This window comes from Cynocephalus volans, chromosome 6 (assembly GCF_027409185.1).
Source record: "Cynocephalus volans isolate mCynVol1 chromosome 6, mCynVol1.pri, whole genome shotgun sequence".
Taxonomy (NCBI): Eukaryota; Metazoa; Chordata; class Mammalia; order Dermoptera; family Cynocephalidae; genus Cynocephalus; species Cynocephalus volans.
This window is the reverse complement of record NC_084465.1, coordinates 160,553,532-160,580,873: the sequence shown is the minus strand read 5'-3', so window position 1 is coordinate 160,580,873 and position 27,342 is coordinate 160,553,532. Positions and strand designations below refer to the sequence as shown.

Sequence of the window (27,342 nt, the reverse complement as noted above, 5' to 3'; positions counted from 1 at the left end):
TGTTTCTGACCGACTGGCTATAAATTGGGGTTCCCACAACCACCTCATTGGGTTTGATGAATCTGCTGAGCAGCTCATAGAACTCAGGGAAACATACTTAGGTTTACAGGTTTATTATAAAGGATATTACAAAGGATACAGTTGAAGAGATGCACAGGGTGAAAAGTGTCAGGGCAAGGGGAGCAGAGTTTCCATGTACTCCCCAGGCATGCCACCCTCCAGGAACCTCCACGTGCTGAGCTACCAGAAGTTCCCCAAACCCTGTGCTGTTGCGTTTTTACAGAAGCTTCATCATGGAGGAATGACTGAAGCACGGAGAACCGTGCAGAAATGAGATCGGACAAAAAGTATGACCTAACACTAACAGCCAGGGCAGGGCACAGGGTAGGACCCAGCAAGGCCTGTTTGTTGATTCTTCCTGACCTTTCTGTGCAGCATTCCTTCCTCCTGGGCATGGGGCAGGGCCCTGCTGATATGAGGGTCTTATGACCTACAGTCAGCTAAGGTAGGTCAGAGAATTTCCTGCCTCAGGGAGAGAAAGGAGCAGGTGAAAGCAGGGCAAGAGAAGATCAGAGGAGTATGAGCCAGGAGCTGTGGACGAAAGCCAATATATAAATATCATATCATCATAGTTTACCAAAACCAATTATAGCCCATATAAGGGCAGACAGAGTTAATCTAGAAATGGCTGGAGAAATAATTTAAAGACACCTAATTCCCTGAAACTGTGCAGTCTAAAAACTTACAATTAATTATATGACATAGGACAAGCCAACTTCTGTAAAAACTAGGTATGAGATGATATACTATACGCAAAAGAAATTCAGGTTTTATAAAGATATCAATTTCATGACATTTAAAGTATCTGTAAAATATAAAGTATCTACATACTTGTGATGAAAAACTAATTTCTTCAGCATACTTTCCAAAATACAAGGTATTTATTTTTCCAGGGGGAAAAAAAAAATTTCGGGTTCTAATTATTAGTATGCAGAGACACAAATGCCTACACTTCAGTGACTAATGAAAAAGCTTTTATTAGGGAATTTGGAAATAAGAAAACACTTTTTTGCTATCAACTTATAAAATAAGGTTAAAAAAATTATTCACAGAAAATATTATACTATAGATTACTTAAATCATTCCACTGAAGTGACGTAAGTCTGAGGCATTATCAGAGCAGCTGGGAGCCTGGGCACAGATCAACCAAGGGTCTCGGTCCTCACTGCCACTCAACCCGTGCCACTTCCTCATCAATGAAACAGGGACAGAAGTGGTGCCTTCCTCACAGAATCGTTAAAAACTAAATGAAATAATTCATGCAAAGTGCTTGGCAAGGTACTTATTAAGCACTTATGAATGCTTTATTAATATCAAATGTTTTTATCATCACAGAGCTTAATTATACCAAGAAAAGAACAATGAAAACAGGAGGGCCAATCCCTCCAGTTCTCCAACAGAGTGATGACGCTTTACACATGGACCCACTTCATTAGTTCTCACAAATACCTGTCATCAACTCGCTACCTTCAGACTGAACTTCGTTATTTTGGGGGGAAAATATTTACTGAGCTGTACCTTCACCAGGTATCACAGCAGACAATGACTAATCTACCTTCAGCAAGGAAGCTTTCCAAATCTAGACTAAGGTGAGCACCTTGGCTTCCCAATGGCTTGTTTCCTCCCCAAACTGCAGCCTTCTTCCACCAGAGTGAGCGGACCCTGCCCTCAGTCCAACTCAGTAAACAATGTGGTCTCAGGCCATGGCCGCTGCACTAACACAAGCCCAGAAGCCAGGTATCCTGAAGCCCAAGTTTGTGTTTATCCCTCACCAAGTATCAACCGTTGTTGAAAAAGCAGGGAAAAGGCGACCTTTCTTATCCTGGCCTTAAGCATGAGGTCCTTTGGCCAAATTAAACAAAGAAACATTAAAAAAAAAAATCTAATTAAAGCCTATTATAAACTTTTCACACCTCATTGATTAAAATTACCAAGGAAGATAAAACATAGAACACACATAAATAGGTGTTAATATTATTACCTTCATTTCTTTATCCTTAGCATTTGAGAAAGTGATTTTTCACTATAGAATCTCACTGACTGGTATTTAAATTTGAATAAAAGCATTAAAGCAGTATTTAAAGCAACAATAGATGTGAAAGTATAAAATACACAATTCTATTTAAAACAATTCTTTTAAGTTAAATACTATGATAAATGAAAAGTTCTCATTAATGTGAAATCACAAACTTTAATATTTAATATATTTAGGATACTGATTATTGGTCCCTCTCCTTTCAGATATTAAATGTTACCACTCAAATAAAAACGCTATTTCTTTCTGTTTCTATGCATATCTTACACTTACACGTGGTGAAAAAGGTTAACTTGGCTTAAAAACTTTTCACACATAACATTTTGCTCATGAGCACAAGATTTAGTCAGAATTTACAGTCAGAAGTTGCACATAAAGGGTTTATTTTAAATGTTTTAAGGATAGGATAGAGTTACATCATAATTATAAAAATTACTTACAGAATTAACAGATTTATATTGTATATACTTCTAAATGCAGAGAACAGGGAACTGTCTACACATTGTATAAAATAAAATTAAAAATGAGTTCAAGCTTGAAAGATGAGGTCATTTACTAATTTTAAAATGTGAACACGAAGACCTCTGAACTTATACACATTCATTCGAACTGCACTAATGATGGAAAATACAAAGAGCGCAGCATTTCCAAGGAACCACAGACAGTTCGACTGTAATTATTTTTTTATAATATTTGTTCCTCTTTTGTCTTTGGAGAACTTTCATTTTTCTAAGACAATCAGCTTAAGAGTGTTTTCAGGCACTACAATTTGTGACAATCAGAACAGTCTTCTTCTAACGGGTCTACAGTGTTCAGAGATTCAAGCCCAATGCACTTCAGGGTTTGGCACATAAAACGATAATAAAAATGAAATCTGGTTTAGAAGTAACTGTGACTTTTTAAAGAATGCACAGTCCCTTCAAATGCTGCATGACATATACAATTGGAAAATCACCTTCTGTTGGCACTGCATTTGCTTCACCAGTGCATTTTATCCTACAACCACTAAAACAGCACAGTAAGCAAATATACAGGAAACTGAAAGCAAATAAAAATAAAGAAAACAAAAAACCTAAGTATCTTTAACATGCAATTTTAGTTAGTTACATTGAACATTCTACTTAGAATAGAGCATGCAAAAAAGGATGGTCTGCTTTTAAGATTTTTCTCTGAAGTTTTACGTGGCAGCCTGACATCACACGCACACACGCACACACGATACAATAATACTAGAGCAGGTAAATGAGAAAGGCCAATAAATTTTATACATAGATTCATGTCTTGTGTTGTCACAAGTCCCATGTTATTTTGGAAATTAATGCTGAATTCCTAGAACAAGGAACCAACATCCAGATACCAGAAAAATGCAAGCAATGCATGCAGATCTGAAACATGAGCCTAAAATGAAGCCCAAGATACATGGGCTCGGGGGCAGAATTAGTCACAGCGTCATTAGGTGTGGTGTAAGCCACCAAAAGAAAGAAAGAGTGGGGGAAAAATAGAAAAACAACAACAAAAAAAACCCTTCCCTTTCCCTCAGCCCTAAAAACAATAAATGGAATGATGATTAAAACCATCATCGTCGTCGACACGTTGCATTCATTTAGAGCTGGGAGATCATGTGGTATATTAAAGTTGCTTGTGGAAAAACCACAATGCAAGTCATTAGGTAATGCTACAAATGTTTCAATCAACCCAACCCTCAGTATATCTCAAAATGAACTTTATTTTTCATCCCAAAGTCACTGCGCCATGTTCTGCACACAGTCTATGCATGTTGGAAACACTCACTAGCTTGTGCCATAAACGTCAATCTGGGCTCCAGGAGCCAGGCTCAGCTTTGAAATTTACATGCAGGGACTCATAAGAGTCACCAGGAAGACACAGCAGATCTGCAGCACATCACCTGTTCACACACAAGAAAAGCATCTATAACTTAGGTCTCACACTGCTTTGAGAAGCTCGCCCCTGGCTGCCTGCGGTGAAGCACTGCACACAGGGCAAGTACGGCCTTGGACAGAGAACTGAGGTAAGTGTTTCCATGGTGAGTGGTCATTACCATCCACAGCACAAGGCACAAGCCTTCGTGAAGGCTTAAATGGGCATCGAGCAAACCAGCATAGAGACCTTGAAACTATGGAATCTCTAACATCAAGAACAGCCACAAAAGGTCACAAAAGGACCTCTGATCCAAACCTCTGGTGTCTGACTGACAGCATGCACATTTAGGCTGCAGTCAAATTGCAGATAAGATTTCTAATCTCCACAAGAGGCTGGTTCCACATCCAGCCTTTCTCTTGGCTGTCAAACCACCAGGGTTCCTCCAAAACAAAGTGAGCCATTTTGCAATCAACCAACAACATATCTGCAGTTCTATTTCAGTTTAAAACAACACTGCGGGAATAAACCACAAAAAGACTCTGTGGCTAAGGGCTGCTATTACTTACACCCACAAGCGAGCACAAATGACTGGACTTTCTATGGGAACATATATCACTGACATGCAACCCCAAGGGGCCACCAAATGGAATGAATCCGCAGTAACAGCACACCTGGAGTAAGAACATACACCACCACAAAGGGTGTCAAGAGAGTAAGCTATTATTGTCTAGACATTCTTTGTGGGGAAAAGCTCCCAGGTTGGGGAGGCGGGGGCGGGGGGGCGGGGGGAGGGGGAAGAGGCCTTCTTACCATAATCATAATCAATAATAACAACACTAATAAAAATTTAAAAGTCCCAGAGAACTTGTTAGAAGGCAACAAGGCCATTCTTAAAAGTTACATTTCTAATATAAAAGCACTGTTTTCTTCCAAGAACTTACCACATACACACAAACCACTGATGTACTGTTGCCTTTTAGATCCATGTACTAATATCCAGATTATTGATTTATACAAATAATGGACCAAATGTGCCATCCAAAACACACCTACGTTACACTGTGTGGACCAAGAACCTGGGCTTTGCTAAAAAGTATTTATGATTAAAATGTAAACAAAAAACTTACAAAGCTAAGAATTAAAGGCAGCCTTTTACCCAGATTTCTCGCCAGTTTGTAAAATTCTAATGTGGGTCGTTAACCAGTAATTCATATTTGGACTTATGGTTTAAAGCCTCCAGATTGAAAAGGTACTCTGAACTTCTTATTTCTAAACAAGCTGAACTTCCATATGTGCTTCCTGTGCCCAAATTTAATTTTAAATAAAGAGCAGTAATATCATAAATATGATTGACTTGGGTCAAGCACTCCTATTAAACTGGAGAAAATTATATCACCCCCATCCCAATCCACAAAGAAAGGACTGCCAATGGTGTGTGTGTGTACACATGTATCTGTGTGTGTATATATATTATATACGTATGCACACAGATATAGATATAGATAGGTAGGTAGATATAGATACATATATCTCAAAAAAGGCAATAACAAAAATACCAAACTATGCTTGCATTGTGGCAGCAGAATGAGAGTGTTAGAGTGAAGTGGAAATGGTTAGGATCTATTACAGTTTTAAATGACTATGACACTAGCTTTACTTTTACCAAACTTGCCTGTAACTCCCCTCCAAACAGACAGGCTTCTTAAGAAGCAGTCCTCCTCACACAAAATGCTTTGTGTTCACATCAATCTGTACTATTCAAAACAAAACCAGTTCTGCTGGCAGAGATTGTGGGTTCGCAGGGACATTTAAGCTTTCATTAAACTGGAAAGCATTCAAGTCTTTATGTCTACAAATTATACATTTAATAGTTCCACAAATCTGGCAAAGTTCATGATGACATCTAGGATGTTTTCACCAAATCGTAGACATAAATATGGAAATCATCATCAAACTTGATGAAATACACAGATGGTTTGGCTTCTACTTGATGAATGACCATGCCAGTCCTTTTTGAGCCATCTTCTTTGGCATATTCCACTTGTTTGCCTACCAGGCTGTCCACAACTTCTCCTGGTTCCCTTTCTGCTGGAGGTGAATCATCTGTATTTAAAGGAAGAAAAAAAAAATTAAAACTAATTTTTAGAAACACAGACACACACATTTATATTAATAATAATTAAAAAAATTTTAAATATCCTGAATTCATCATAATTACCTAGACTAGGGGTCAGCCAACTTTTTCTTAAATGGCCAGATGAGTGGCCATTTTAGGCTTGAGGGCCATATGGTCTCTGTCTCAACTTCTCAACCCTGCTGCTATAGCCTTAAAGCAGCCATAGGTGAGAGACATAAATGAATGGGTGTGGCTGTGTCCCAATAAAACTTTATTTACAGAAATAGTCTGCCAATCCCTGATCTAGATATATGAAAACCATATCTAGATATAGACATTGAAAACCATAATCAAAAATTCCTTTTGGGTCATATTTAATTGTAGTTGTAAGTACCTAAAAATAAGCTTGAGTAATCTTGAAGTAGAATTTCAAAGCAGACGACTCCTACAGGGATTACTGAGAATATGCTACATACTTAAAAATGCCTATTGGTTTTACTTTACGAATCCTTAAAGCTTCTTTCCCCTCGCCTTGACTGTATTCCACATCATCTTCCTAACCTAGTTTCCAAATAAATTCCCCATGCTCTAAAAACAGATGTTAACTGAACTCCAGCTCCAGACCAAGTCCAATGGAATCTCTGAGGATAGCCCAGATACCTGTACTGTCTAAAAGGTCCCCAGGAAACGCACTGCCTTCTGACCTCTGGGAAAACATATAAAATGACAGCAAACCATCATCACCACCAACAAAAAAACAAAGTGAAAAAGGGGGGGGGGGGCTAAGCCACTACAATTCTATTTTAAGAAACTTCTTACAGGTTCTGAAAAGCTCTTTTCCTTATAGTAACAGATGGCCTTCAGGTAGAGAGTCCCAGTCGCACAGGACAGTCCAACGTCATCCTGGCACAATTAGCAGTAGTGCTCCATTTTACTCTCACAAGTATCTTGGTTTGAGCCACATAATGTATTTATATTAACAGTAGCTCACCTCTTTGATTACAGTAAATTCTCTCACTGAATGACAATCCCCAAACTGCTATTCTGATCTCCGGTACTAACAGTCACACAAAATACAAATAATATGCCTAAACATAACCAATTCTTTTAAACAGGAAAGTAAAGAAGAAATCTAAACTGGACTCTTTTCTTCAAAAATTGTCTTACCTCAAGCAACAACATCATACTTTCATGGCACTTTAGTGTTTACCAGGAATTCCAAATACAAGATCACATAAATTTTACAGTAACTCTGAGCCAATCAAGGGACTCAGATAGAGGCCACTTTAGTAACAGAGCTAGGTAGGCCTTAAATCAAGGTTATAGGACTATTTCAGAACTGTTATATCTGAGCTTCACCACTGTTTCTAATGGTAAATAAACTACCACATCACTCGCCAAAAAATTTAGAAGGTTGGAGAAAGAAAGAAGTGAGAAGATCAAAAAGTGGTTAGGAAAGGCGATGGTATACAGCCATGTGCAGCTTAATTATGGGGATATGTTCTTAGAAATGCACCATTAGGCAATATTGTCATTGTGCAAACATCCTAGAGCATACTTACAGAAACCTAGATGGTATAGCCTACTACACACCTACACTATATGGTATAGCCTATGGCTCCTAGGCTACAAACCTGTATAGCATGTTATTGTACTGAATATTATAGGCAACTGTAACAAAATGGTAAGTATTTGTGTATCTAAACATACCTAAACACAGAAAAGGTACATTAAAAATCCGATATTATAACCTTATGGGACCACTGTCATATATGTATATGGTCCTTTATTGACTGAAACATCATTATGCAGCAAGCACATGACTGTATGTGCAAATGACCTCACGCTTTCTATTATCAGGTTAACAATACTTACTTTGACTGGATATTTCTCCACAAAAATGCTAAAAAATAAATTTCATAAAGGTTGGAAAAATGCTTTTAAAGAATGGTCTCATAACCAAATTCCTGAGTATATAAATAACTTCTACTACCCCCTCCATAACAAATATTAAAAAAAAAAAAATTAAGAAACAAACTCAAAGCTAGATGAGCACATCGGTAAGTTCACTCATTAGCTTCTTCACAGGAAGAAAGAAAGAATCAAGATGACTGTCACACTGCTAAAGTATGGAGTGTCTGCCAGCCATATGTTTGAGGAAAGGCTATGTAGTAGCTTTAGAAAGAACAGAGTTATCAAAAAAATAAAATTGAGAAAACAATTCCATTCACAATATCATCAAAAAGAATAAAGTACTTGGGATTAAGTTTAACAAAATAAATGCAATGCTTATACTCTGAAAACTACAAAACATTGCTGAAAGAAATCAAAGCAGCCCTCACTCAAATAAATGGAAAACCCCCCATGCTCATGGATCTGAAGACTTGTTAAATCTTGTTAACACACTGTTAAGATGGCTATATTTTCCAAACTGACCTACGGATTCAACATAATCCCTATAAGAATCCCAGTTGACTTCTTGCAGAAATTGACAAGTTGACTCTAAAATTCATATAGAATTTCAAGGGACCCAGAATAGCCAAAACAATACTGAAAAAGAACAAAGTAGAAGGACTAACACTCCCTGATTTCAAAACTTACTACAAAGCAATGTAATCAAGACTGTGTGGCACTGGCCTAACAACAGACATAAATATGACTGAGAGTCCAGAAATACATTCAAACATCCACGATCAAATGATTTTCAACAAGGGTGTCAAAACCACTCGATGGGGAAAGAATAGTCTTTTCATAAAATGGTGCTCAGACAAATGGACAGCCACATGAGAAAGAATAGTCTTTTCATAAAATGGTGCTCAGACAAATGGACAGCCACATGAGAAAGAATGAAGTTGGACCCTCACCTCACACCAAAATCAAAAATTATCTCAAAATGTACAAAGACCTATGTTGCAAGACTAAAACTATAACTCTTAGAAGAAAACATGGGGGTAAATCTTCATGACCTTAGATTTGGCAAGAGATTCTTAGACATGACACCAAAAGCAAAAGCAACAAAAGAAAAAAAAAGATAAACTGGACTTCAGTTAAAAACTTTTGAGCCTCAGAGAACACAATCAAGAAAGTGAAAAGACAACTAACAGAATGAGAAAATATATGCAAATCATGCATCTAGTAAGAGACTCATATCTAGAATATTGACGTTCACAAACCAATAATTAAAAAGTGGGCAGGAGATCTAAATAGATATTTCACCAAAGAAGATATACAATGGCCAATGAAAAGATACGTGACATCATTAGTCATCAGGGTCATACAAATCAAAACCACAATGAGATACCACGTCACACCCACTAGGATGGCTGGAATCAAGTGCTGGTGAGGACATGGAGAAATCAGAACCCTCATGCACTGCTGGTGGAGTATAAAATGACGCTACCATTTTGAAAATTGGTCTGGCAATTCCCCCAAATGCTTAAGCAGGGTTACCATTATGACCCAGCAATTCCACTCTTGGGTATGTATTTAAGAGAAATGGCAACATACATCCATATGGAAACTTGTACATGAATGTTTTTAGCAGAATTATTCATAATAACGAAAAGGTAGAAATTACCCAAATGTCCATCAATGAATAAACAAAATGTGGTATATCTGTACAATGGAATCTTATTTGGCAATCAAGAGGAATGAAGTACTGATACATGCTACAATATGAATGAAACTTGAAAACATGCTAAGTGAAAAGAAACTATTCACAAAGAACCTACTCTATACAATATAATCCATTCCTATGAAAGTTTACAAGTAAATCTATGTAGAAAGTTAAGTTATTGGTAGTTTAGAGCTGGGATGAAGAGGGGATAGAGAATAAATAAGGGAACAATTGCTAAAAGATGTGAGGTTTCCTCTTGAGCTAATGAAAATGTTCTGAGGTTGACTATGGTGAGGACTACATATCTATGACTATGCCAAAAACCACTGAATTTAAGTGGGCTAACTATATGCTAAAGGAATTATGTCACAATAAATCTGTTCTTTTAAAAAAAAAGCCTGATGGAATTAGCCAGGGTCATACCCTTTTCTACCTTTCTCATATGAATTTAAATTACCTGAGACCACTTGTGGAAATTGCTAAATGGTCTGTCTCAATACTGACCCTGTAATCTAGTTGCTACTGAAAGGCTCCCCAATTAACAGTTTCCTGAAATCAGTATTCTCTAAACTTAAGTTCAAATATTTACAGATAAAATAATCAATGTCTACGATTAACTTCAAAATAATTCAGTTGGAGGAAGAGTATATACAACAAGACTGGCAATGAACTAATAATTGTTGAAGCCGGGTGAAAGGTACAAGGGGATTTATTTCATTGGTCCCCCCATACCTTTATATGTATTTTTAAATAACAAAAAGTAACAAATAATACATAGTAGTATTAAGAAAATAATTTTAAGGGCTGGCCCATGGCTTACTCGGGAGAGTGCGGTGCTGATAACACCAAGGCCACGGGTTCGGATCCTATATAAGAATGGCCAGTTGGCTCATTGGCTGAGTGTGGTGCTGACAACACCAAGCCAAGGGTTGAGATCCCCTTACCGGTCATCTTTAAAAAAAATAATAATAATAATAAATAAATAAATAAATAATTTAAAAATAAGCTTTACTTTTTATAGAAGCCAAGTAGAACTGATTATCACTATTTTCTTATCTAAGTTTCATGACAAGGGGGTGAAAAATTTCACAGCCTATATTTATCAGTGACTAAAAGAAACATACGAGTATCTGTGAAACAGTTAATCAAATATCTTGTCCTAAAATCCAAATGCCTTTTGAATTATCACAAGTACCAGTTGCCAATTTATACTCACTGGAATCAGGCATAATGCGAAGATCGCCTTCTTTGTAATCATCTAAGAGCTGGTACATGTACAAGACAGGGTCTTTCTCATAGGTAATGTAAAACCACGTGTTCATGACAGGTGCGCGTGCTAAGACCATTCCCCTCCACTCATCTTTAGAACCATCCTCTGTCTCAAACATATGCTCCACCGCTTTGCCAATCATTGTGTCTGCTAAGTGTGCATCACTGATTCGAGATGTTGCTGGAGATTTAAAAAAGAAAAAAAAAAGGTTGACAAAGCATTTCAGAACATTTATTATGAAGACTGAACATATTAAAGGAAGCTACCCGAAATTTTGTCCGTGCAATGTTAGTTAGCATTGGAATCACCAGGAGGGCTTTAAGAAGTACAATAACCAAACAAACTGCCGGGCCCCAGCCCAGAGCTGGATTCAACAGGAAAGTATTTCGTCCCAAGTCAGTTAACCAAGAGAATCTGGTTTTTTTCTTTTTCTTTTTCTGAACTCATCTGTTCTTGTTACTGTGCCTAAATCAGAACTTTTAATTGCTCATTCAAGGTATAAAGTGCTTTTTGTTATTGTTTACATAAGTTATTTCAAATTTTGAGAGAATTTCAGACTTATAAAAGTTGTAAAAACAGCAGAGCTCCTGTATACAGTTCACCTTGCTTCCCTTTATTTTAATATCTTACATAACCACAGAGCATTTATTAAAACCAAGAAATTAACCCATTCAAGGCATAGGGGTTTTTTTGTTTCTTTAAAGAAACTGATGTTTAATTTTCTATCAACCATATTTCCATTTTCTATTAAGGTACAGGTATTCAGTCTTGCCCGTACAATCTATTCTCCATAGCAACTAGAGTGACTATTGTGACATTATATCAGATTGTGTTATTTAAAATGTTCTGGTGCCTTCTCTTCCTAATTTGAAAAGCAACTAAACTGCCCTTTTGGCCCACAGGCCCTACGCCCTTATGCCTCTGCCCTCGGATTTTTACCATCTTCCTCCTCACTGCTTACAACACAGCCACTCTGCTCTTCCTCCTCTCCTGCACTACCCTCTGCTGATTCTACCATTCAGATGTGCTGTCCTTTACCTGGAATGCTCTTCCCCACAAGTTCCTCTGGGAAGCCTTCCATGACTGCCCAGGCAAAAGCAGCCCCACCCATCCCAGTCTTGTTACCAGGTTTTATTTCTTGGTAACATTCACCATTATGTAAAGTTATCTTGTTTCATGTATTTGTTTACTTGTTTATTGCCTGTACACCCCCATGAAAGTACAGGCCTTCCTTCCCTCTCTTGTTTCTAATTCCTACATCATAGTTCAACGTCTGTTGCATGATTCAATCAGATGGCCCACATGGCTGAGAGCTTGGGCCTTCCTAATGGTGCATCAATAGCCCTAGCCCTACTCTATAATTCTTTTAAAAAGTAGATGAAAAATTACCAGCTTTGTTTTTTTTTAAATTGGGGAAATTATGGAGAATCCTACTAATTTAAAGATTTCTCCAGACTTCACTCAATTTTTAGATAACCATCTTTAAAAAACAATTAGCATGCCTATTTTACTCATTCATCGGGCTTCTATATCTGTCAAATAAAATCAAAAGCAAAAAACACTAGACTTTCTTGAAAAATGTACTGCTATTCAATTGTATCAGAAGACTATCCGAAACATATATGACGGTTTTCTTTGCTTAAGCAATCAGTAATAATAAAAATTTACATAGAATTTCCCTCTTTGCATGACACTAAGAAAAACCCACTAGTTTCTCCAGGCGTGCAGATCTCGTATGACTGGATCTCAGGACTCCTATACATTCTTAAAAATTACTGAAGACCTAAAAGAGCATTTGTTTATATGAATTATACCTATCAATATTTACTACTTTAGAAAATAAAAATGACAAACCTAAAAATATTTAAGAACACCTATATATAACAATGTACTTTAAATAAAAACTGTATTTTCTAACAAAATATAGTTTCTTGTTTAAGAAGAGTGGCATAATTTAAATTTTTCACAAATCTCTTAATGTCTAGTTTTTTTTTTTTAAAAAAACACCTAGATTCTCATATCTGCTTCAGCATTCAATCTGTAACGATCTGTTATTTTGGTTGATGTATGTATGAAATCCAATGTCACAAAGATATGCTGTTAAAAAAAGAAAAATATTCTAATTGTCTTTCAGATAATTCCAGATAGTAAAGGTTAGTACACAGAATCTAAAACCATTATCAATAAACTTGTCAAACTGTTACATTAAAACCCATCTGTCTTCTGAGCTGGCCAGTTAGCTCAGGTGTTTACAGCATGGTGCAGATGTCAAGGTCTAGGGTTCAATCCCTATACCAGCCAGCTACCAAACAAAAAAAATTAAAAGAAAAAAAGTTTGTCTTCAGAATATACATAGAATTCCTAAAACTAACAACAAAGAAATTAAATAACCCAGTGAAAAAACAGTCAAAGGATGTGAAGAGACATTTCTTTAAAGATATTACATAAGCAGCCAACAAGCACAAGAAAAGACCCTCAACATCACAAATCATCAGGGAAATGCAAGTCAAAACCACAATCAGGTATCACCTCACAACCATTAGGATGGCTACTATCAAACAAACAAAAAATAAATAACAAGTGCTGGCAAAGAAAAGGGGAAGTGGGATCTGCTGTGGATTGAATTGTGTCCTCCAAAAGTCCATGTATTAGAAACTTAACCTCCACTGTGACAGTCTTAAGACGGTGGGAAATCCTATTATGGTAACTGAAAGGTGAGGCCTTGAAAAAGTGATTAAATTGGGACCATGCCCAAGTAAATGGATTCCACTGATGATTTAACGGTGGTCACACGTGTGGTTCTGAGAACTTTAAGAGGAGGAGCCAGGAGTTAGCTCTCTCACTGCTTCCGCCATCTGCCATGTGACATCCTGCTCTGCTGTGAAGAGACACTATCCAACAAGGCTCTCACCAGGTGTGTACCCTGGACTTTGGACTTCCTGGCCTCCAAAACTGTAAGCAATAAATATTGCTTCTTTATAAATTATTCTGTTTCAGGTATTTTGCTATAAGCAACAGAAACAGACTAATACAGAAAATTGATACCAGAGAAGTGGGGCGCTGCTTACAACAAATACTTGAAAGTGTGGAAGCAGCTTTGGAACCGCGTTTTGGGCAGAGGCTAGAAGAATTTGGAGAAAAAGCAAGGAAAAGCCTAGATGCTGGTGAGAAGAGTTTAAAATGACTTAGAGACTGGTAAAACGGTGGTGACCAGAATGCTGATAGAAATATGGACTATAAAGACCATTCTAAGGAGGTCTTAGATATAAATGAAAAAGAGTTTATTAGAAATTGGAGCAAAGATCACCCTTGCTATAAACTTGCAAGGAACTTAGCTGCATTCTGTTCATGCCTTAAAACTTTATGGAATGTGGAACACCAAGATGCTAACCCAGGGTAACTGGTGGAAGAAATTTCTAAGCAGCAAAGCATTCAGGAAGCTGCATAGCTACTTGTAACAGCCTATGATGAGTTATGGCGGCCAAGGCATGAGGTAATGTCAAAATTTATAACTAACAAGGAAGTGAAGAGACTGAAAAATTCTCAGACTAGCAACGTGAAGAATGAAAAGGTATCTTCAAGAGAAGAAACCAATGATGAATCCTTGTTCACTGTTGGTAGAATTGTAAAACGGTGAAACCACTGTGGAAAACGCTATGGAAGTTCTGTTTAAAAAATTTGAATTAGAATTACGATATGATCTGGCAATCCCAATTCTGGGTATATGCTCCAATAGAATTAAAAGCAGAAACTCAAAGAGATATCAGTACCACCCACATCCACAGTAGTGCTAGTCACAATTTTATGTTTTTCAATTTCACATGCACAATTTTACATTCTACCAAGAGGTAAAAGCAACCCAAATGTCCATCAGCAGGTGAACAGATAAACAAAATATGGTCTATACATACAATGGAATATTACTCAGGCTTAAGAAGAAAATTTTGAAGTATGCCATGTTATGCTTACTGAAATAAGCCACTCACAAAAGGACAAATACTGTATGACTCCACTTATATGAGGTATCTAGAGTACTCAAATTCATAGACAGAAAGTAGAATAGTGGTTGCCAGGGGCTGGGAGAAGGGAGAAAAGTTGTTTAATGGGTACAGAGTTTCAGATTTGCAAGATGAAAAAGTTCTGGAGATCTGTTTCACAACAATGTGAATATACTTCACATTACTGAACTGTACATTTAAAAATGGTTAAGACAGTAAATTTTATTTTATCTCTTTTTTACAACTTAAAAAATAATTTTTGTGAGTCTTGCACTTTGAATGGATCTTTCACCAATGCATGACTTGATAACATCATGTATTGCTCATATAGAAAATATATGTGTTCACTGAGTTATGCAGATTTTCCAAATAGTGGGAAACTCCACTGTGCAACTGTGAAAGATTGAGAGTTAAGAGAACAAATTATATCTTTACATCTTAATACTATGAAAATAATTTTGACCTTGCAAACCTGCTGAATAGGCTTCAATGAATCCCAAGGGTCCCCAGACCTTGCTTTGGGAACCACTGCTCTGTGCCATCACATGCTTTTCAGGTGACTGACCTACTTTTTCCTCCATCTTTAGCTTAAGGAAAACATAAATTATAACCATAGTCTAATGTACTGCCTGAAGCAAATTAGAGAAGACTGCTTTCTTCCTATATAGAACATATACGGAAGGCAAATTATTTTTTAGACTAAAGTATCATAATGAATACTAAAATTAAGCAACTAGCTATTAACTGAATTAGGTACATGATATGTTGCTGATTTGCATAGAAGCTTTCAGATTTTTTTAAAAAATTGTTTTACTGTTTACAAAAGCAATCCATCTAGAGTTGGAAACTGGGATAACCCAAAACTACAAAGAGCATTTTGTAACCCTTAATCCTGTCACCAGAGAGAGACTTGTATATATTTCTTCTGTCCTATGATGACAAAAGAACTGCTGAACACAGAGCACTCAGCAATATGCAGAAATTTTCAAGTGACCTAAGAGTCTTGCCCTAGAAGGGGTGGAGACTAAAGTTCTGAGTCAGAAAAAGAATATACAACAATAATTTAGCATAAATAAATGACATGAGTGTTTGGATAATATTTTTTAAGCCCTGCAGGTAAAATTCTTAATATGTTAATAATTGTTATGTGGGAAATGGATTGATGGATCGAAAAGAAACACAAGATGTGCATAAAGAGGAAGAATAGGTGTTCAGTCACATTTAATAGATGAAAATGTTGCAAATGTCAAAAGTATAAGATGGAAAGAAATTCCATGTTCATGGATTAGAACAATTAACATAAAAATGTCCATACTACCCAAAGTGATCTTCAGATTCAATGCAATCCCCATCAAAATACTAATGGCACTCTTCACAGAAATAGAAAAAACAATCTTAAAATTCATATGTAACAACAAAAGACCCCAAATAGCCAAAGCAATCCTGAGCAAAAAAAATTAAAAATAAAACCAGAGGCATAACACTACCTGACTTCAAATTATACTACAAAGCTATAGCAACCAAAACAGCACATTACTGGCATAAAAACAGACACTGGGACCAACAGAACAAAATAGAGAACTCAGAAACCAACCCACATACTTATGGCCAAGTGATCTTCAACAAAGGCTCAATGAACAAACACTGGGGAAAGGCCAACCTCTTCAATAAATGGTGCTGTGAAAACTGGACATACATGTGTAGAAGAATGAAACTAGACCTGCACCTCTCGCCATATACAAAAATCAACTCAAAATAGATTAAAGACCTAAAAAAGGACCCGAAACTATAAAACTCCTAGAACAAAACACAGGGGAAACACTTCAGGATGTAGGACTGGGCAAAGACTTTTCAACACAGTAAAAAGACAACCTACAGAATGGGAGAAAATATTTGCAAACTATACATCTGACAAGGGATTAATATCCAGAATATACAAGGAACTCAAACAGCCTAACAGTAAAAAAAAAAATAAAAGTCCAATTAAAAGATGAGCAAAGATGCTGAAAGACTTTTCTCAAAAGAAAACATACATATGGGCAACAGGTACATGAAAAATGCTCAACACTGCTAATCATCAGGGAAATGCAAACCAAAACCACACTGAGATATCATCTCACTCCAGTAAGACTGGCTTTTATCAAAAAAGCAGAATAACAAATGCTGGCAAGGATATGGAGAAAGGGGGACGCCTTCTGCACTGCTGGTAGGACTGTAAATTAGTATGGCCATTACGGAAAGCAGTATGGAGGTTTCTCAAACAACTACGGATAGAACTACCATATGATCCAGCAATCCCACTACTGGGTATATGCCCAAAGGAATGGAAATCATCATGTCAAAAGGATACCTGCACTCCCATGTTTATCACAGCTCTGTTTACAATAGCCAAGATATAAAACCAACCTAAACGTCCATCAACAGACAACTAGGTAAGGAAAATGTGGTATATATACGTAATGGAATATACTACTCAGCCATAAAAAAGAATGAAATTCTGCCATTTGCAGCAACACGGATGAGCTTGGAGAAAATTATGTTAAGTGAAATAAGCCCAGTACAGAAAAAGAAATACTGTGTGTCCTCACTCAAAAGTGGGAGCTAAAAAAAAAAAAAAAGGAAGGAAGGAAGGAAAGAACAATCACAATAATATGCTGAACTTTCAGAAGGAGAGAACAAAACTGTGGTTACTAGCAGTGGGAAAGGGGGAGGAAGGTAGGGATTAGCAAGAAATTGGTTAATGAACACAAAGAATGATTACATTTTATAATGATGAATATGCTAATCATCCTGATGTGATCATCACATATTGTACGTATGTACTGAGAGTCAACTCTGTACCCCACAAATACGTATAATTGTTTCAATAAAAAATAATAAAATGAAAAAAAAATCTTTTAAAAGAAAACTGTCATAATAAAAATCTTAGATTATATTTTTAAAAGTTTAATAATACCTTTAGGAATAATAAAAAAGATTTAAATTTAAATGTTAAGTGAAATAAGCCAGGCACAGAAAAAGAAATACCTCATGTTCTCACTCATTAGGGAGGAGTATGTGGAGGGGGAAGGGGAGACAGAGAGAGAAACAATAATAATAATAATAAATTAAACTTCCAGAAGGAGGGAGCAGAACTGTGGTTACTAGAGGCAGGAAGGGGGGGAGGACAGTGGATACAAACTGCTAGATGGTAAAAAGAAGTTCTACTGGCATACATCAGAGTTACGCATCTGTAATTCACCATAATTTACTGCACGTTATCAAATGTCTAGAAGAGAGGAGACTGAATGTCCTCATCACAAAGAAACGATTAAGCTTATAATGATTAATATGCTAAGTACTCTGATTTGATCACCACATATTATATACATGTATTGATATCCAACTATGTATTCCAACGAATATGCATAATCAATATTTCACAAAAAAAAAGATTAAAGAAAAATTTCTTTGAAAACTGAACAATGTTTCTACAGGATGAGCAGAGATGTATTAGCATTTGATAACTAAAGGGAAGATTAACAAGGTAACTTGCTGTTATGGCAAGCAGTTAACTTGGTGGGGAAACTCTTTTGTCCCAACGATACAACAGCACAGTCTGAAGAAAAATAAAGGCAGGGGATTAGTTTCTTCCCTTCACAATTAGATCCCAAAATTTCTACCCTCAAAGTCTAGATCTACTGAAGCTTTATTTTTTAATGACATAGACTTTTAAAGATAATTTTAAAAGCATAAACCAGTATTTTAAGCAATATAACAGCATCACTGTAACAATAAGAACACATTTCAAAATAAATACTCTGAGAAAAGTAATATTAATTTGGGTGTATCCCACGCTTCTTAATAATAAAATATGCATTATTTCACTTAGACTTTATGCCTTAAGGAATATTTTTTCAAGGCAAAACTGACACTGTACAACATAAAAAGAGAGCCATTCATTTCCACAAATGTTGTTCAAACAAATCGGAAGGAATATATAATAAAGCTCACATGTATTGGTTGCTTAAATTTTGGCTGAAAATACAATTATCATTTAAGTAACATACAATAAAAGAAACACTTCACAAAAAGATTCTAAAATAAACGCATTAAGATTTCTCTTAGCTACTGTATCTGATGAAATCAACACAGAATATTCAAGCTAATCCTCAGTAATCTCACCCATCAGAATCCAGATAATAGTGAGTAAAAATGTAAGAAATAACCATATTAGAAATTATTAGATTGTAAACTTCTTGAGGAAAAATTTTATAAATCTTCATGTCTCTCACAGTTCCTTCAACCGTGGTTTTAGAACATTTGCTTTGGATCAATTTTTGTGGTTTTTAGGCGACTGATTTAAATGTTTATCAGAAGTGCTTGCATTCCAGTAAAAGTAAAAATACCAACAATGTAAAAGAACAATCGAAAAGCATCCATGTCAATATGATTTTTAAAAAATATAATGCACAAATAGTAAAAAGAACTTACCAACTCTATCAGGGAGGACTTCGAGTGCAGAAACTCTTTCATCTTTGTTAAGTTCTAGTCCATAAACACAGTCAAATCCGTCGTATTTTATAAGATACAAAGAAGGATTTACAGGCACCTGGTCCAGAACGGTTCCTTTCCACTGGGTAACAGGGCCATTCCCCTCTTTCCACCCATGCTGAATCCTGCAGCCTACGATGTTCCGCCGGGGCTGGGAAACAGGTTTGTTGGGCCCCACACTGCTTCGATGTTTTCTGTATTCACACATATACACACATAAGGTATTATCTCAAAAGTATGCACGCCTAGATCCAACAAAACTACTGGCTAGCATGCTCTCATTACAGATGATCCCAAGGTATGTGCAAACTCAAGTTTGCCGCATTCTTGCTTCAGGTGACTCAAGGTGCCTATCTCTTACCCCTGTGGCAGTGGTGGCTCAAAGGTGAGGTCCTTCTCCATCACCAAGTGTGTAACGTGGCATGTTAGCAATAGGAGCTTGCGAGGTTGTGCACCTGAACTATGTACAGGCAGAAAAAAACTACTAATCAGTAGCAACTCAACCCTATTAAGTATCACGTTTTCAGTTTCCTTTAATTCAATCAACTCACAATTATCCATGAAATAGACTGAACCAATAATTACACATGCATATAGCTTTACATAATGTGAGTCAATTTCAAGTCAAAAAGAAATGTGTAACCAATCAACTTCACTCATTCTAATGCCCAAATAATTCTGCCCCTACTGGCTTAAACAGTAAGAATAAACTACACATGTAGTTTTTTTCTTAAACTGGAGTCCAGGATGGCTTATACAAATGCATTATACCACCATTACTTCTCTAGGAAACATATTATCTTAGCTAAACCCTTAAGTTTATGACAAATACTTAATGTAATATTAAAACTTATTAGAAAGACATCAAACTATATTGATTCTGGATTATTAGCAACTGACTTACATATGTTTACAAATAATACACCTGGCTCTTGATATCAAGAGTTTCCTCAAACAATTATAGATAGATCTGCCATATGACCCAGTTATCCCACTGCTGGGTATATACCCAAAGGAAAGGAAATCATCATGTCAAAGGGATACCATGTTTACTGCAGCACTATTTACAATGGCCAAGAGTTGGAACCAGCCTAAAAGACAATCCTTGGAAGAGTGGATAGGGAAAACGTGGTATATCTGTATGATGGACTATTACTCTGCTGTAAAAAAGAATGAAATACTACCATTTGCCGCAAAATGGATGGACTTAGAGAAAATTATATTAAGTGAAATAAGCCAGGCACAGAAAGAGAAATACTGCATGTTCTCACTTACATGTGAGAGCTAATAAAAATAAATAAATATACAAACAGGGAAAAACAAAAAAAAGGAGACACAACAATCACAATAATTCCTTGAACTTGTTAAGTGAACAGATATGATGTTGATGGGGGGAGAGGGAGGGAGGAAAAGGAGGAATCGGTAAAGGGACATGAAAATCAACTACATTGTCTATTGATAAATTAATATGAAAAAATAAAATTAAATAAATAAAAATCTGACCCAGCAATCTACTGGGTATATACCCAAAGAAAATGAAGACAGTATGTTGAAGAGATATCTGCAACTCCTATGTTTATTACAGTATAATTTACAATAGCCAAGATATGGAATCTGTCCAACAACAGATGAATTAAAAAAAAAAAAAAGTGGTATATATACATGATGGAATACTATTCAGCCATAAAAAAAAAATGAATACTGTCTTTTGTGGCAACATGGATGGAATTGGAGGACATTATGTTAAATGAAGCCAGGCACGAAAAGATCTTTCCAGTGTTTCTCCTCTGTCAGAACTATAGAGAAATCAGATAAATCTCCATTTTCATTATTTTATTAAAATTAACATTAAAAAAACAATCTTATAAAGTGTGATTTATAACATGCTACCATGCCCTGTCCATAAAAGAACTTAAAGTAGTTTAATTCTTCACCAGCTAACATGAAAAATGTGATCTACATCCTGAGGTAACCAAAAGAGACTAGCCTGAAATTAAAATTTTCCAAATGTTTATTTTATTGATCTTTCAAAGATCAGATTATCAGATTTATTTATCAGTTCTACTGCTTTTTATTTTTCTATTTTCTAGTTCCTTAATTTTTATTTTTCTTGGAATAATTGTTTTTAAAAAGTTTATTACTTCTTGTCATAATAAATTACTTAACACTATAAATTTTCCGTTTAACTACAACTCTGGCTATATTTCTTAGGTTTTCATATGTAATGTTCTAATTTTAGAAAAACTCTAAATGATCTATGAGTTTTAGTTTGTGTCTATCATCCAAAAATTGCTTGAGAGCTTTTAAATTTTTCTTATAATTCTCTTTCAAAAAATACTTCACCATTAATTTTTAGTCCCATTGCATTTTTATAACAGCTTTACTGCTATAATTCATATATCATAAATTTCATCCTTTTAAAGTTTGTAAGTTTTAGCATATTTAGAGTTGTGAAATAATCACCACTAATTTTAGAAGATTTTCATCATCCCCAAAAGCCCTGTATCCATTAGCCATTACTCCCTAATAGTTCCATACCCCTCAACCCTAGAAACTTCTAATCGACTTCCTATTTCTATAGATTCTCCTGTTAGTGACATTTCATGTAAGTGGAGTCATACAATATGTGGTCTTTACTCTTCTTTCACTTAGCAAAATGTGTTCAACGTTTATTCATGGTGTAACATATATCAAAACTCCATTCCTTTTTACGGCTGGAATAGTGTTTCATTGTACATAATTACCACATTTATCTGTCCATTAGCTGATGGACATTTGGGTTGTTTCCACTTTTTGGTTATTGTGAATAATGCTGCTATGAACTTTGCATACAAGTTTTTGGGTGGATATAAATTTTTTATTCTTCTTTGGTATATACCTATACCAGTGGCATTGCTGTGTTATACTGTAATTCTATATTTAACATTGAGATACTGTTAAACTGTGCTGCATCATTTTACTGTCCAACCAATGATATCTTCACATTCCGGCCAACCTTATTATTATCTTTTTTGTATCTGTTTTTGGTTTTAGTCATCCTAGTGGGTGTAAAGGGGTAGCTCATTGTTGTTATGATCAGCTTTTTTCTAATGACAAATGATGCTAAGGCCTGTCAGGCAGGAATCTCAGATTCTTCTGCCTCTTCCTGTGCAGGTCGTGAATCAGGTAATTGCAAGAAGATTCTGGCAGCTTTATGCAAGGTAGACATATTTTATTCTTCAGGTATGAGCTTCACAGACATGCTTTATTCTCAGACATGTGCTCTGCTGTTCTCCCACCATGCTCTGCCGACTAGCAGTTCAGAGCAGTTACCTTTTACTCTTAGTACACAACAGCGGCCACAAGCCAAGCATTACATAATTACAACAATCATGCTGAGTCAGTAAATGGGCACACATGCACAGTTACACTACTTTTATAACTTGTTTCTAGTGAATGTGCTGAATCTTGCCCATTTGTAACAGATGTAAGGCGAGAGATCCTGACTAAACTTTTCTACTTTCCTTACAATCCACCCCTTCAGAGTCACTCCCCATACAATCTACACATTTGATCTTCCGCATGTTCCCTTAGCGAGAATAACTGACCCTTGTATCAATAGGTCACAGCAGCAATACAGGCTGCAACAACATGCTACTAAAACACAAGCGCTCCCTCCTGAAACAGTTAATTTACCATCTTGAGAAAGAATAGATGAAGGAACAGGTGTCTTACCTGTTCTACGATACCACACATTATCAGCTAACACTGTTGGATCTGTAGGTTCTACATGTAACAGTATAGGGGAACTCATAATTGGCCACATAATAATACAAATGTACCTTTTAAAATTGAGCATTTATCTGTTCCAGGCCACGTTACCTTTACTTGGGGAGGCCAAGTACTCGTTACCCAAGGTGAGACTTGCAAGTTGTCTTCTAATCCTCTCCCCCAAGGTCCAACTAGGCCTACCCAGCATACATGGTGGGGGCTTCCATGTTCCAAGGCCATTCCCATTGTACTGTCTGCCCCTGCTGTAAACAGGTTGGGGCTGGTAAGAGAATATTTCCATTCTTACCATGTCCAGGTTTCAGGAGATCACCTTTAACAGTGATGTGCAATTGAATAGGTGCTGCAGCTATGTGCAACAGGGCTCCACCGGAGAGGGCCCTCCCTTGCAGGGTCTCTTCTTTTGGGTCCTGTCAGCTACAACCAATGTGTCTATCCCTTCAACAACGGGGGGCTGGCAGACAGCCTTAATCCCCTTTTCAAAAGACCATACATAGCAATAAGTCTACTCAATGCCTTCATCACAGTGCTTACCTGGTCTGGGACCCTACAAGGCCATATAAACAAAAGACCAGTAATTCTCTGACTTTGGCAGTAGTCCCAAAGATCCGCCTGCCACTGTGTCAGAGGCACTCTCACATGGGTTATCTGCCCATCAGAGGCACTCATTTGCTCATCAGGAGTACATCTGCCCATCAGGAGCATTCTTTCTTGGATTTATTTGGCACCCCACAGGCCATCAACCACACGGTCATGCAGCCAGCATGCTGCATTCTTTGATGTAGCCGCCCAGCTACACCAGCTGCTGGAGTTCTCTCCAGCCACCTTACTTTAGCCAGCGTGTCAGCTTCATCACTGCCTGGACTTGCTAAGGGGGAATGTCCTGTGACATGGAAAAGAGTTACTTTCTTTTCCTGTCCTAATTCCCATAACTCTTGCCACATGGCTTGCCCCCACGAGGGCTGGTGACCTACCAGCCACCACTGATACTTCCAAGTAGAGATCCAAAGGATCAAACCCTTGAATACAGTCCAGCTGTCAGTACAGATGGTTAATAGTCCTGGCTCATTTTTTATCACCATCCATACTACTCTTAGTTAGCCCACTGGCTGCTTTGCCCTATACCATTCTCATACCACAAGGTATGTTAAGGGCTGGACAGCAACAGCTGTCCGTGATGCTGAGGGTCCCAGGCTGGAGCCATCTGTATACCAAGCCTGCTCCACAATAGGTCCCTTTCCCTCATGGAAAGGTGTGGTCTTCATCTCCATGGGTATAGCTGTGTCAAAGTTTCTTCCTCAATCCCTACTGGTCCTAACACAGTTTGTAATTCATTAGACAAAGGACTTGTAGACACAGTACTTCTCTGTTCTTTATATGCTCCCCATTTAGACAGACCAGGAGTCTGAGCTACACCAGTTTTAGGGGTGGATATCTACATGCATAGCCAACCTAAAATGGGGTATGTTGTCCTTACTAGGACCTTGCCATCAGGGCAGAATACACAGCTGCTTACTGTTTCTCTACCAGAGAGTAACACACTTCAGCGCCCTTCCAGAACTGAGACCACAATCCTATAGGCGTTCGGAATTGGTCTTGTGTCTGCCACAAACCCCATCCTGAACCTTCTTGGATTACATGCACATCTAATTCAAAAGGCTTAGTGGGGTCAGCCACTTGCAAAGCCTGCATTTGCTGTATTGCCCTCTTAGTAGCATGGTAAGCTTGTTCTACCTCTTCAGTCCAAAACCAAGGAGCTCCTTTATTAATGCATATAGTGGGCATGCCACTTGGGCCATATGGGGTACAAAAGTTCTCCAATACCTCAAAAGTCCCAAATAAGCTTGTAGTTGAGCTACTGCTGTGGGCTGAGGTTACGCCTTTATCTTATGCATAAATGGCTTCTGGAATGACTTATGTCTTACCCAACCAAACAATTCCCAAGAATTTAACAGACAGCCCAGGTCCTTGCACTTTTGGTTGTGTTCATGGCCCACCCACATTTTTCCAAACGGCCCAGCAGTGCCAGAACTGCTTAGGTTAAATCTGCAAAAGAATCAAAAGTTAGTAACATCATCAATGTAATGAAACATTGTAACCATGCTGGGCCTAGTCCACTTGGCTAGGTCCCCAGCCACCAAACCATGACAGATAGTTGGGCTATGCAGATAACCTTGGAGCAACACTTGAAACGTTCATTGTCTTCCTTCCCAGGCAAAGGCAAACTGTTCTTGGCTATCAGCTGAGACTGAGATAGAGAGGAAAAAAAGCACTTGCAAGGTCCAGTACACAACCACGAGTTCCCAGCCAGGTCGTTAGCTGATGCATCAGGTCATGAACTGAAGGCATAGCCATGCAAAGGAGGCACTACTTTGCTCAGTTCTCAATAGTCCACATTCATCTTTCAGGTACCATCAGGTTTTTTCACTGGCTACACCAAGGCATAAATGAGCTATGTGCAGGACGAATGATGCCAACCTTTTCTAACTCCAAGATAGTGGCACTTATCTCCACATGTCCTCCTAGCAAGCGATACTGTTTCATATGTCCCCTCAACACAGGCTATGTTGTCCAGATCCACAGCCAGAATTCTCCAACTGCCGTTTGCAGGTGGCAAGCCATAAAGCACATCTATACCCAAGATGCACTCAGCTACTGGGGACACAAACAGAGCACATACACGAGGGGGCGATTGTCCAATGCCCGCAGCAAAGACACAGCTTTGACTTTAATAGTCTATCCTCCATAGCCATCAACATTCACTGTGGCCCCTGGAAACTTGCCAGGGTTGCTGTGTATCAGGCTACATTCTGGGCTGGCATCCACCAATGCTATCACACACTGCACATTTGCCATCTCCCCCTAGGTCTCACAACTGTAGGAGCCAAACAACTGGGGGTTCATTTTCTGATGCACAACAGGCTGTGCAAGGAGAAACACAGGTTCTCCTAACTCACCCTCATTGTCCTCAGCTTCAGGAACAGGGATGACCCGTTACTGTACTTCAGTCTCCAACAGGTCTGCCTTTTGCACTGGCTCTTGAAGCCATGCTACATCGTGGAGTGCCTGGTCTATGTTGGCTCACTGTGCAGTGAGCAATAGCGAGTCCATCTGGCCAGCTGCACACCAAGACTCCTCATCTTTCACCATGGAGTTCAATACCCCGAGAGCTTTATGCTCTTGGGGACTCATCCACCTGGTCCCATGTTTCCAGTGGAGCCCAAGTCCACAGGAACACTGCCACCAGGTATCACATGCTCGAGGGCAACCACATTTCCTCCCCCTCCTGAGAGGCTCGTGGCTCCCTTATCTGCTCATCCTGCCAGACTACACCAAGTGTGGCACTGAGATCTCTGATCCTTCTGTCCCTTCCTGTGCAAGTCATGAGTCAGGTAATTGAAAGAAGATATCAGGCAGTTTTATGCAAGGCAGACATATTTTATTCTTCAGATATGAGCTTCACAGGTATGCTTTATTCTCAGACATGAGCTCTGCCGTTCTCCACTGACCCTCCATGCTCTGCCCATCTTCCATGCTCTGCTGATTCTCCGTGCTCTGCCAACCAATTCAGAGCAGTTACCTTTACTCTTAGTACACAATAGCGGCCACAAGCCAAGCATTACATAATTACAAGAATCATGCGGAATCAGTAAATGGGCATACAGGCGCAGTTATAACTCTATAACTTGTTTCTAGTGAATGTGCTGAATCTTGCCCATTTGTAACAGATGTAAAGAGAGAGATCTTGACTAAACTCTTCTACTTTCCTTACAAGCCCACTGCATTTTGGCCAAATTTTAGAATTTGTGATTTTTCTTTGTAGCTTAATATGTAAACAATTAATTATTCTCTTAATCACAAAAAAGAAAATTAACTTCACCTTGAAATCCAAAGATGAGGGATGCAAGCTGAAGGCCAAAACCAATGTGACAGACGCTAATATATGACAAGAATGAAAAGGTTAAGAGGGCTGAAAAGAATTCCCTTCCTGTAGTTTGATGAGTATAAAGCTCTCAATTGGTAGACCATGAATAAAAGTAAGTAGCACCTGGATATATCAAATAA

The 27,342-nt window shown here is 37.7% G+C and overlaps 1 protein-coding gene across 3 annotated transcripts in view; it reads right to left on the bottom strand.

The window, feature by feature from the left end:
• Positions 1–2,512: 2,512 nt before the first annotated feature.
• The window catches only part of SPIN1 (spindlin 1), a 72,447-nt gene continuing 47,617 nt past the window's right edge, over positions 2,513–27,342 (bottom strand). For all 3 annotated transcript variants that reach the window (XM_063099946.1, XM_063099948.1, XM_063099947.1), the window contains 3 exons: positions 19,450–19,703; positions 10,925–11,158; positions 2,513–6,079 (listed from right to left, as the gene is read on the bottom strand). In XM_063099946.1, coding sequence (XP_062956016.1) covers positions 5,880–6,079; positions 10,925–11,158; positions 19,450–19,703 — 688 coding nt within the window. In that variant the 3' untranslated portion in view covers positions 2,513–5,879. The remainder of the gene's footprint in view (positions 6,080–10,924; positions 11,159–19,449; positions 19,704–27,342) is intronic.